The 12,781-nt window shown below is 38.6% G+C and overlaps 1 protein-coding gene across 2 annotated transcripts; it reads right to left on the reverse strand.

The window, feature by feature from the left end:
• Positions 1-2,871: 2,871 nt before the first annotated feature.
• On the reverse strand, positions 2,872-6,975 carry LOC146321438 (hairy/enhancer-of-split related with YRPW motif protein 1-like). 2 transcript variants are annotated; one of them, XM_084726598.1, is made up of 6 exons: positions 6,781-6,975; positions 5,059-5,323; positions 4,809-4,881; positions 4,611-4,694; positions 4,419-4,500; positions 2,872-4,016 (listed from the first exon to the last, which is right to left on the reverse strand). In XM_084726598.1, the coding sequence occupies exons 2-6, from the start codon at positions 5,268-5,270 to the stop codon at positions 3,403-3,405; spliced, it is 1,065 nt and encodes a 354-aa protein (XP_084582724.1). In that variant the 5' UTR covers positions 5,271-5,323; positions 6,781-6,975; the 3' UTR covers positions 2,872-3,402. The 2 variants fall into 2 exon arrangements, with proteins under 2 accessions (XP_084582724.1, XP_084582723.1); XM_084726597.1 differs by lacking the exon at positions 6,781-6,975 and having other exon boundaries at positions 5,059-5,448.
• Between the last annotated feature and the right edge of the window lie 5,806 nt (positions 6,976-12,781).

A 12,781-nucleotide genomic window follows, 5' to 3' on the forward strand; every position in this document is an offset into this window, starting at 1 on the left:
TTAATAAGCAAACACAGATAGCATTAATTATTAGATAAAATGAATCAACATTAAAAAGCCTATAACTCATCTTTCTTTAAAATTCTTAATTTTCAAATTAACTGACTTATTAACTTGTAACTAAATTAAATTGGTGTCAGATAAATCAGATATTTTACTTCATTTAATGGCTGCAGCTGCATTTTTTTTGGTTACAAATGCTTTGGAAACATTTTACGGCGTTTAGAGAACATTAAACATGGCTGGAACCTCTTCCATCATGTAATCTCTAAAATGTCGGAATGATTCATAAACATAAACCATAAACTCCACCTACCAGGGACAGAATGAATATAATATTTAAAATCTTTTAGTATAAAATACACATTTATGGGATCCAAATGATGAAACTTCCTTCAGCTAATGGCTGTCTTCTCCTGCAGAGCCCCAACTCTGATCCTCTGACTTTGCACAGCCACGTCAATATGCATATCCACAAAACCTGTACATCAGAAATAGAGGCCAAGATTTCTAGCTGAGGTGCTCAATAACTGCTGTCTGTCTCCTTTTAATTGTACCTAGGCAGACATGTTTGACTTCTTCTAACCATTGAATAACTGTGGGAGGGTTACGGTTCATCCAGTTAATAGTAATTATTTTTATTGCAAACATCAACAGTATGCAACACTGGTCTGTGGGTAAAAGATGTTTAGGTAATATTTCCAAGGAGAACAATACAGGGTCCAGGGGAATGTGTCTTCCCAGAATTTTCTCCATCCTTTTTTTTTTTTTCCCAAATAGTATTTTCGGGCAGTCCTAAAATATACGAGTGTGGTCACCAACCAAGCATTTGGAACTGTCAGTGGGATCCTAAATAACTTCATTATAAATTTCCAATCACATTCTTTCTATAGCTGGCTTCCAACACCCCTGTTACATCTAGAATTTTCCCAGGCATCATCTTCCACTGTCTTATTCAACTCCAGTTCCCACTGTCCTTTGATTGTTAACTGACGCACATATGAGGTATGGTGAGGTACACTTTGTTGTCCCACAGGGAAATTTGTCTTTGACTCCAAGCTGCTGCAACACAACATGCTACATATATAAACATAGGTCATACATACATATACCTGCAGAGAAATATATATTATATATATATATTCTATATATATTCTATACTGGTTAATTCTCTTTTAATAATATATCATTCAGCATTTTTCATACTTTAGTGTCTGATTTGCTAATATCTATAAAGGTCACTTGAGGATAAGGCAAATTTGTCTTGGAGTTGTGAAAAGATTTAAATATATTTCCATCAAACAACTGGTCTAAATGCAAATATTAAGGACATATTATAAGAAAAACAGCTAGAATTTACATTTTAAATTTTTTTCATGAGAAAATGAGAGAAAATCAGAGTCTCATTTGAGGTCGAAATGTACAGGATATACATTAGATGCAGACACTTTTGTATATTTTGCTCTAAATCAACAGATATTTTGTTTCTCAGTCAAAGGAAGACAATATACCTAATTTATTATTAATAGGATGTGGATTAAGCCCTCAGGGAACAAATCAGACCAAGCGACCGACTGCCCCTCCTGGAAGGCTGAGGTTCTGCATAGATGGATAAAAAAAACTGAGTCATTGAAACAGTGAAGCCCTTAAAATCTGTGTCACTCAGATTGCAGCAGAAACAACACCATGAAGCTGAACAATGATTTACTGGTCCAGCTGTCTGTGTGTTGTTGTTATTATTATTTTTTTTTAAACCGCTTTTCCTCCAATGTCCTCATCCTGTTCACACTATTGTCTCCGTTTCAGACTTACCCAGGCTGGTGAGGTCAGGGCAACATTGTAAAGGATTTCCTCTGGCTCTTAATGATTTCCTGGGTATTCATAAGGGCAACAATGCGCTCAGATTTGGTTACTTACCTGGCACACAGTGAAGGAATTGCCTTTCAGTCAATAACTGGGACCTTATTAGCTCATGATTAACTTCTATGGGATTGTAACAAAAAATGCAGCTGCTGATTATATGTCATTTGGAAATATGGTCTTAATCACTTGGAGAATAGCTTGTCTGCTTATAACATAGGTGCAGATTTCAGGAGGTAAAGGGGACTCAATATTTACAAAATGTGCATTTGTCCATCCCAATAAAACATGAAGTAGCAAGGGCTTTTATTTTGACCAGATGCTTACCTGAAAGCCTTACTGCATCATATTCAGTTATATTTTGAATCAACCCGTCCAAAGTCCCACCCCTTTTTGCTCTGTCCTCCAATAACAGTTGGGCTTGTAATTGGTGCCTAATTCAACTTTCTCCTTTCCAGTAAAAGCAACACATACTGTCCCATCTTAATGTAATTAATGCTAGGTAATGTTAGCACAATGCTAGCTTACTTGCTAGCTCATTATTGATGTTGATTAGATAGCTACTTAGCTTGCACTTTGCTAATATTAGCTAGCTAAAGATGTGAATATATGTGGCTTTTACAGGCCCCCAGCAAAATTTTTAAACCATTTTTACTGTGTTTTTCCTCTTCAGCATGAAATAGCCTAGCACATAACATACACAGGAAACAGGAGAGGAGAAACCTGACTGAGGCACCAAACTTGCTCAACTGTCATTGGAGCACAGAGGGAAAAGGGGCGGGACACAGGAAGGGTAAATTGTCTACTGATGCCTGATTTCCACTATGAATTTCTGCAGAAAATGCACAAACTGGTGCATAAAAAATTGCAGAATGCAGGAAATTATGTTAAAATGAAACCTATAGCCTTGGCTTATAGAACTATAATTGGAGAAAAAAACTAATCTATTATACATGATAAAACAGAATATTCTAGAAAGTTAAAGTAGTAAATGCAACAGAAACAAACATGTTTGTTTAAATGCATGTTTTATACTTTTAACTCAATTTATTGGTACAAAAATATTACAAATACATACAAGAATGCAAGTTTCCGGTTCTCAAATGGTTAGTTTTCCAACAATGGCACACAGAGTAGGAAGCAGATCGAATTAAGTAATTCTACATTATGTTAAATACAGACATCCGTGCTTGACAAATGTAGAAGTTTCAGTATGTGGTTGACAAGATACTACCTCTACATTTGTGCTCACAGTAAATCTATTCATGGCCTGTATGTCAGTCCTCAACCTGGAGACAGTGCATGTTAACTAAATTAGTCATCAGTTTCAATGAATAACATAAAATCATTTAGAGTTCCTTTCTTTATAAGAGTGATGACAAAACCCTTCAGCAACCTCTCTTCTTTAGACTTAATAAAATAAAATCAGTTTGCTTTGTTCCCCGGTGTTTTATTGCCATAAAAACAGACGAGGCAGGTCATTCGGCCTCGTCTGTGGTGGTGGGCACAGCTCAGCTGTCGCCTTCAGTCCAGTTGTTAGCTTCAGAAGGCCCCAATCTCCGTGCCCCAGGGCCTGTACGGCTTTGACAGGGTGGAGGAGGGGCTCACCGTGCTGAGGGCCGACGGGGACACCAGAGGGAACGCGCTGAAGGAGAGGGGGAAGGCCGACAATGAGGAGATGGATGAGAGGAGCGGTGGTGATAGCTTGGATGTTGGCACAGGCAGACTGAGGGACAGCGAACCGTTGGGAGGCACCCTGAGGGACTCTGTGGGGGGTATGACACTGAGTCTGGATGTCCCAGATGCCTCAGTGGAGGAGGAGGAAGATGTAGAGGAAGAAGTGGAGGAAGAGGAGGAGGGTGGGCTAGTGTTGCTCCTGGATGCAGGTGTCCTGCCCTGGGGGTGTTGAAGGAGGAGGGGGTGGGGCAGGTGGGCAGGGGCAGTCCCGTAGGCAGAGCCCCAGGCTAAGTGTTCTAGTCCAGTGTGCACCTCCCTCTGAGAGGCGTAGTTGCTGAGGTGAGACACCAAACGTATACGGAGGGGGTCTGTGCTCTCCCGACCCTCCACGATGCTCAGGTAGCGGGCCGTCTCTGCCAGACACTCCCTGAACCCCAGGCTGCGATAATCCTTCGCAAGAGCATGAGCCTCAAAGTAACCTGCCAGGAGAGGAAGTCAGAAAGTTAGAAGTTTGCATAGATAGATGCATAGATTTACAGTATATTTTATCATTTTGAGTTAAGGAATTACAGCATATCTTTAGTTATTTGCTGACTTTCAAGTCTAAGCTCAGAACCTGTGTTCATCATTGTTTTTAATTCATTTTCTTTTAAATAAAAAATATTTTAGCTTGCTTTATTGCTTTCATCCTTTATGTGCTTTTAATTATTTTTATTCTGTGTGCTTTTGCTTCTGTTTTTATTGTTTTTGTGCTTCTTGCTTTCTTTTGTTTTAAATCATTAGTTGTTAAGCATTTTGGGTTGCCTTTGTGTTTGAAATGTGCTACATAAACAAACTGCCTTGCCCACATATTATCCAAAGCCAGAGAAAGGGTCTGTTACCTTTACCACCAGAAGAATGAAGCATCTTCAAATGGTCCACAGTCATTTGCAAAATTTCAGCTTTTTCCAATTTAGCTGATCCCTGTAAACAAACAAGAAAATAATGGATTCTGTCAACTATAAAGTCTATTTAGATTTTTTTTAAAAGTGCAAGAGCAAATGTGCCCATAAAGAAATAACAGAAGTATTTACCTGCTTCTCAAAAGCACTTGGCACCAGTCTTCTCAGTTCTGAGAGACTGTTGTTGATTCTGTCACGTCTCCGTTTCTCAATTATCTGTAAATTGGTAAAAGGAAGCAATGTAATTATAGGTCACAAGTGGCAGCAAGACGGTGGGATCTATCCAACAGCAGGCAGAAACTTGGCACCATAGATAATAAGTTAACTCACCCCTCTGCGCCTTTTTCTGGCTTGAACTTGGGTGGTTGTGGAAGGTGACATGGAGCCGTGGGAATCAAGCTGACTGAAAGGTAAAGAAGTAATAAATGATTAATTTTTCAAACATATAGTTCTTCTGATAAAGCCAACGAATTTAAAATACAGACAAAATAAAGTTTGAGTGAGTGAATTACAAGCAATTCTGCATATTTATAGTGATTGTTAAAAAAAAAAAGAAAAAAGAAAGAAAAAGTAGACATACCCATTTTCGTCTCCACTGTCCTTCTCCACCTCTACATTGTCGTCCAGGTCGCTGTCTGATGAGCTGTAATTGTGGCTTCTCTTCATTTTGTTCCCAGTGATCAACAGTCCTGCTCCTCGGACAGAAACCTCCAGCAGTGAACTGACAGACTGACAGCAGACGCTCCCTGCAGCCACAGTATGAACATCAGAGCTGCCTCCCTCTGCTCTCATTACTTTCACGCTGCGGACAGGGGGGCGGGGTCCCCGGAATCATGTGGGCGGTGCTTGAGAGAGACTTGAGCCTGTTAAAATCTGGACTGGAATTTGACTGACATAATGCTTTACAAAAAACTAATAAATACAAATCAAAGGAAAGTATTGCTTAAGATGTTGAAAATCATTAATGCAATAATTTAAATCAATATTATTATTAAAATGTCACATTAAAAGCATGATTTTTAATGTATGTCTTGTATTGGCTGTTTTTTTTTCTTTTACTTAAATCACATTTAAGCAGAGGAAGGAATAACATACATTTAAAAAAAAAAGAAATAAAAAGGGACACATTCCATAAGGCTGTATTATTAAATACAGCTCATATTGGGTTCACGCTGTAACTCATTTTGACCTGGTTCGACTTCAAAATATAAGTTCCCCAGCTACTTTAAAAATTGTTGAGTTATTTGGACATAGGTTGAATAATTGGTTCAAAGTAATTTGGAAAATGTGAGAGCAATTTAAGTTGTGTTGTTCTTTAATTGTTTAGTGAACTTGAGAAACCGTTAAAGCTCAACAAGCTTAAGATATTAAAGCTTAATGGAAGTGTGGGGGGAAGGAATTCAATATTAATCACAGTTTTATTTATTTTTTAATATACAGTTTTATTATAATGAAAATAAACAACCGATTTTTCAAACTACGAACATAGTTTTAACTCTCAATTAATGCATGCAGGGAAGTCTACTAATAATGAAACTAATGAATTAATTGATTGAGTGGATTGAACTCACAGCAGTACATTAATGTGACATAAGAGGCTTCAAGTCAGAACAACTCATGTTTATAAGTTCTGAAGTGGTCTGAAAAACAAATAACACTTGAGAATACTAAATCATATATATTTATGTTAAATAAAAAGAGAAAAAGTTAGTTAATTCCACTAAATTTCTCCATGGTGTTTTACAGTGCCAAGTTGTGCATCTCTTTTGTCTGATGTCCAGGGTTATTTGTCTTTTCAGTTCAGTTACATTTTGTTTAAAGACTGTATCACTTGAAAAGGTGTCCTGGTGAAAGACAACTGAATTACATTATCTCCCATGTTTTTGTTACAGCAATGCTTATTATTGCCCCAATAAAAATATTAATAATCTCTGACATTTTAAAAGCAAATGTTCAATAGTTTTATCTTCATCACAACAGTCAATAGCACAACTTTTAGTTTTAACAAAGCAGCTCCATTTAACAGCCATTCAGATCACCCACATAATATCTTCTTTTTTTCTGATCAATTTTCACTGAAAGTATTTAAATGTGTACCTGGGAGACAGATTCATCAAAAGTGTTTATAGAGGAAAACAGCATCACCATGTAAGTTAGCTGTCAACTCAATATTCAAGTGTATAACATTAGTCATGAAGTCATTATACACATATTTATAATACAGTACAGAAATTCATGTATGTCTTTTTTTTCTTGGTCCAGCTCAAGGCTTCACCAGTCCACTTTGCTTTTCTTTTACTACCTGATACAATATTTGACGTAAGACCATCTTCAGTCGAGTCCTTTCTTCTTTGCTTGACAGCTCAGGCTGACCAGTAGACTCCTGGCCTCAGTTCCCCCTGTTTCCCTGCTGAGACCCCAGTTCATGAGCAACAGGCTCCATTAAAGCGGGAGCCCTCTTCTTCTTTGGTGTTGTGGAGGACACACGGCCTATTAGCAGAGTGTGTTGTTCATTGTCTGCTGTCAGCTGTGTGGTTCCACAACAGCATTGATCAGCCGGGAGGCCCAACATTAGTCAGTCAGTGTTGCCAGGCTCTCCTAGGAAACCCTCTCCCCCTCACTCCTCCACCTCCTCCACAGTCACTGCAAACAGGTCAACTGACTGGCGCACAGAGACCTTCCCAGGGAATCATTCATCCACTGTGGGTGAAAACAGTGAAACTCGCTCTGCCATGTTTTTAGAGGCTCAAGCTACAGGCGGCCATAGATGAATGTTCTGCTTATGAGCTACAGTTTAAAAAAACATACAAATCTACATAGCAGCACAACATAAGTGTTTGACTCTGGATGTGGAGCAGGGGTGGTCTGTGAAGGTGTGAAAATTTTGACCTCACTAATACGCTTGGGTCAGGGGGCCAAGTATATAAAACACGGGAGCTTTCAATGTTTACGTTCCACTGTGTAACAGATCCCCTCTGGCTGTTTTTCTTGTATGTATTAAGGAAAAGAGATACATATATTTTTGTCTATATACATATATTTATGTTTAAATACAAGGCAAATGTTAATGTTATGCATGTGGTATGCATAATAATGAAACCATCATACATTTACTAGTCTACTGTAATGTACAATTTTGAGGTTTTTGCACATCACTTATTTAATTTTTTTAAAGTAATTTTGTAAAGTAAATCTGAGGCAGCTTTATGGTGTTCTTATTGCCGGTTGTTTGGTTTTTAATTACTACGCTGGAGGCAGGTATATGTGTGCAGTGCTAGACAATTTTCTCTATTTGAACAAAAACATATATCGTATCGTGTCGTATTTTATCATGTCGCATCGTATCGTATCGTCTCATCTCATCTCATCTTATCTCATCCCACATCACATTGTATTCTATCTATTATCCCGTATCGTACCATCCATTATCGTACCATCCTGTACCACCCCACATTGTATTGTTTTGTATCATATCATATCATCTTGTACTGTCTTGTCTTGCCATGTACCTTACTGTACCATACCGTATCATATAATTTATTTTCATGCAATTTTGTATCGTATCATATTGCATCGCATCGCATTGCATCATATCGTAATGTATTGTATTGTATCATATCATATCGTATCGTATCGTAACTTTAGTATTTCCATTTTAGGCTTCAAGCTACTGGTTATATTCCAGATTACGATTTTACTTACAAAACATACGCATTTCATTTAATAAAATGAGATGAAATATGTATAAATTGCTGTTAGCTACAGTATGTACTGTACTGCTTTGTTTATACATTGTTTAATTGTTTGTTTAGCAGTTATGGAGGCAGCTATATGTGTGTATTTCAAGACAATAAAACATATTGTCTCGTCTTGTCTCATACAGTAACATACCACAGTGTAGTGCTGTTTCTGTGCTGAACTGTTCCATACTGTATCAGTATTTCCATTTTAAGCTTCAAGTTACTGGTTTCAGTAACAGTGTATAAAGCTGTTGAAACTCTTGTTGAACGTTGAAGTACTGTTTACATTTTGATGCATAAATAACAATAATCCAATAGTATAATAATATATAATTCTAGATACCATTTTGTATTATTAATACTTTTATTTTTGTACATTTTGTAGTGGCTGTATTTTTGTTCAAGTGAAAATGCAGGATGTCTACTCGTAATGTTTGTTTGTTTTTTGTATGGTATTGCCACTTCAAGTAAAACTGATATCTGAATACTTATTCCACTTCTTTTTCCATCCTATAAGTGGACATATAAAACTTAAAATATCATATCACTATTAATATATTAAAAAAAAGCAGTCAGATGTCAGTGTTTTCTCTGAAGGTCTGGGAAACATCAGCTCTTGAGGCTGGTATGATTCCTGCATTAGGACATGTCTGGTAAGGCCATCAGTGGGAGCGTGACCCCCCTGCTGTCTCCCATTCCAGTACCTTGTAGAGCAGCAGCTGTTTCTCTGCTCCGTCCATCAGGTCAGTTGTTAACTTGGTGCGTTGGGAGCCGGACAAGTGCGGATGAGAGCTTGATTCCAGGGAGCAACTGGAGGCCAACACGCTGTTCCCAGAATGTCAGAGGGGTCTCAGTGGTGACAGATACAATGTGCAAGCTTCAGTCATTCTGTTGATGCAGTGAGTGTGGATGAGCCTTCACACTATCCCTTACACACATGCACACACACGCCTCCCCCCCTCCCCTCCCTGTCAGCACACACTTTCACTAAAAATCATGCGTACCTTCACCCATTTCATGCATTTCTACACTCCCATACTCCCACTAGGTCGATTTATAGACCTTATAATGTGCATAATCCAGTGCTGAAAAACTCCTGGGGCCTGTATACTCCCTTTTTTGGACAGTGTTTCTCATATCAGCATCTATATTGTTCTTCACTGCAGAAAGTTAGAGTCCGGGCTGCCTTAAAATTTTAGGTTGATTGAATTTAAAAAGACAAGATGATGTAATTTTGTAATGATTCAATACAACCTTGTCTCGTCAAATTAATTCAGTTGTATTTAACATCTTTGATAAGCTTAAGATATTAAACTGAACAGTCACACGCAAACATTACAAACAAATTTGATTTCCTTCCACATTTTCCTTTTCCTTTCATTTTTTCCATTCTACTGTGCTGCTTCGTTGTTTATTTTTTATTTATTACTGCTATGGAGGCAGCTGTATGTGTGCAGCACTAGAGTCCGAGACAACTCACCCTATGGTGACATTAAAGTATATTGAATCATACACTATCGTATCGTATCGTATCGTATCGTATCGTATCGTATCGTATCATATCGTATCGTATCGTACTGTATCGTATTAAATCGTACCATATTGTACTGTATTGTATCATATTGTGTTGTATCATACAAACAAGAAAACAAATAAACTTTTATAGTCAAATAAACTTTGTACATATTCAATAAGTGTAATATAAAAAGTTTAACCAACATCTGTTCAGTCACAGTGACGACCAAACAAATTTAATTTGCCTTTCCATAATTTCTCCACTTGAAAAGTCAGTTCTTCTTTCCACACAAAGAATTTACAGCTTTAGCTGCTCTTATTGGAGCTACTTTGTTTCAGCATTGGCACAAAGGCAATATCTGAAACTTCTCTCAGGGAATTTATGTAAGTGTAGAGACTTAATTCAGTAATATCCATAATTTTTCCACACTGTTTTCATTATTGTAAAGACACCTTATCTTGAAGTGTATTAGAGACACACAGACAGATCATATCTGTTTTCTTCAAACAGAGAAGAAGGGTCTCGGGTGAGTTTTAACTCTCATACTGTGCATACTGAGAAGTCTGCTATACATAATCTGACTGCTTTCAAATCAACAGCATTAATGCAACTTTAATTTAAGGAAAGTCAATTTAAACCTTACCAATATTCCAACTCAGTTATTTGCTTTAACCAAAAGTAAAATCCTGCTCCTTTCCAAACTAACAGTATGATGTGATGAAAAGTAGCTTCAACTCTAATGTTAGTTTTTTATTTTAGTTAATTATAAGTTAAATATAATTAACAAAATATTAGCCTGACTTGAGAATAATTGGTTTGGTTCAGTGACTCCACGAAAACTTAAACAATACAAATTGACTAATTCAGGTGTACCATTTAATATCTAACATAATACATTATTTGATCACAAAATACAGTATAATAGTCTTACACTTAGACTTGATCTTCTTTACAAGTCACCAAGGGAAAATGGTGGCTCAGCTGCAGGGGGAAAAATCTGGAAAAGGTGTGGATGTCATGTTGTCAGATGTGAAGAAAAATCTGATTCACGCACTTTTACTGAAATTAGAATAGCAGTTTAAGGTCACAGGGTGTATTTTCAAGTTGTTATAATGCACAAAAGTATGCTGCCAACATTAAAGCACAAAGCTCAATGAGACTCAGTCAAAACATTATATTACTTCCACTATACTGTTTTATAATGAGATGCTAATCAAGTCAGAGGACTTCACCTAATTTTTAGTGTTCTGAATAAAAAAACTAGAAATTTTTAAAGTTTAATTAACTTGAATAAATAAAATTTGAACATTTATGCTAAGTAAACTAGAAAAGATTAGCTGATTCCAATACATTCCTGTGTGATTTTTTACAGTGTTGTGAGACAGATTTGGAAAAAGCCCTGTCAGTGCAAGCCCTAAAGCCCAGACTAAACCATACATGGCCTTTCCATGACTCTGTGCTGATGGGCAGCTTGAGTATATTTGGGATCACTTCAGTATTGTTTATGATGCTATTATGGTAATAGATCTCTACAGTGCCACTGGCTCTACAGGACGGGCAGGTTCATGTGGTCTCCATTAAGCAGACACAAACCACTCTCCTCACACCTGACTGTCAAGGTCCTTCACATTAGCTCTGACATTCCTGCAGTCCATTAAACATAATTGTGATTTTTTCCTCTAAAAACCTTGACTTTTCACCTGCGGCATCACAACATTTTCTCATCCTCCGCTCGCGTTGACTTGTTATGTTTTTATATGTGAGTTCTGTGAATTTTCCCACCCTGTTTGAGCGTGTTTGATTTGAACTGATGGCCATGTTTCTCTAAATGATCTTTACATTTAATAACCCGGAGAACATGCCGGTCTGCCTGTTGACCGTGGGCCTAACTCTGCGCCGATTTGGAGAAACTCCTCTCAAACTGGTGCCAGGAAGCTAAGAGGTATAAGCAAGCATTTGTTTGAAACTGGCGTGTGCCCAGCTGCCTTCCTCAATCTTCCCTTAGGTTTCCCTTGGTGACTCTTTGTGTGCGAGAGTGCGGCCTGAGTGTGTGCTGGTGTGTCTGTGTGTGTTTATGTGTGTGTGACTGAGAGTGTGCGAGTGTGTTTAGGAGGTGCTGTTTCCCACAGCCCTGATCTAATTCCGTGGTAACTCAATCTCCGTGTGAGCGCTTCCCGGCGAGTGTTCTCCCACCCGTCGACAGTCTCTCTCTGGCTGGCTGAGTGGCTGAGTGTGTCTGACAGAGGCCGGCTCAGTCCCATTGGAACCCCCCTCCTCCTCCCCGTTCCCCCAGCCTCCGTCCTACCCACCCTCCCATCAGGATTGATTTACTATGTCAACCGTTGGGGCTGTCGGCAGCAGCGACGTTCGCAGCCGTGCCTGCATCCTGTGTGCACACCATCCTGACATCTTATACCTGTCATTCAACAACTGCAGCAGTGAAGTTTGCATGTGTGTGTGTGTGTCGGAGAGGAGGGTGGTATTTCTCTGTGTGTGAGATCATGCCTTGTCCATACTTTATTCAAATAGCACGGAGGTGCATGTAAAAAGGTAACTTTGCTGCATATATACATGAGCTATGACACATTATGTAAGACAGAGAAAATGCCACCCATGCTGCTCCTAAATAGCTCGTCTGACTGAGGGAAATGTCTCCCAGACAGCTTCCATACAACAATGTTATCCTATGGGCCACAGCTTCCTGCCTGTCCCCCCTGGTCCCAGCACCCAGGCGCTATATTGGGCAGGGACCAGACCAGGCCTGAGACCCATTCCCACTGTTTGACTGCAATACACCCGCCTTCTCATTCTTTACTTTCCTGCCTTTGTTGGCATCCATTCTCCCTGTGCCTTTTTGGATAGGTGAAGCCAGGGAGGATATGTAGACTTCCTTGTTTCTTTGTTTAGCAGGAGGTCTTTTTTTTTTTCTGAAGACAGCTCCTCAGGTCATAATACTGACACCAGGCCGTATTACAGAAACTTCCTCATTTGCAGATCCTATCTCACCTGTTTGGTAACCATGATATTTATGGTTAGGAGCTGATGAA

Source organism: Lutjanus erythropterus, chromosome 9 (genome assembly GCF_056507025.1).
Source record: "Lutjanus erythropterus isolate fLutEry1 chromosome 9, fLutEry1.hap2, whole genome shotgun sequence".
Taxonomy (NCBI): Eukaryota; Metazoa; Chordata; class Actinopteri; order Lutjaniformes; family Lutjanidae; genus Lutjanus; species Lutjanus erythropterus.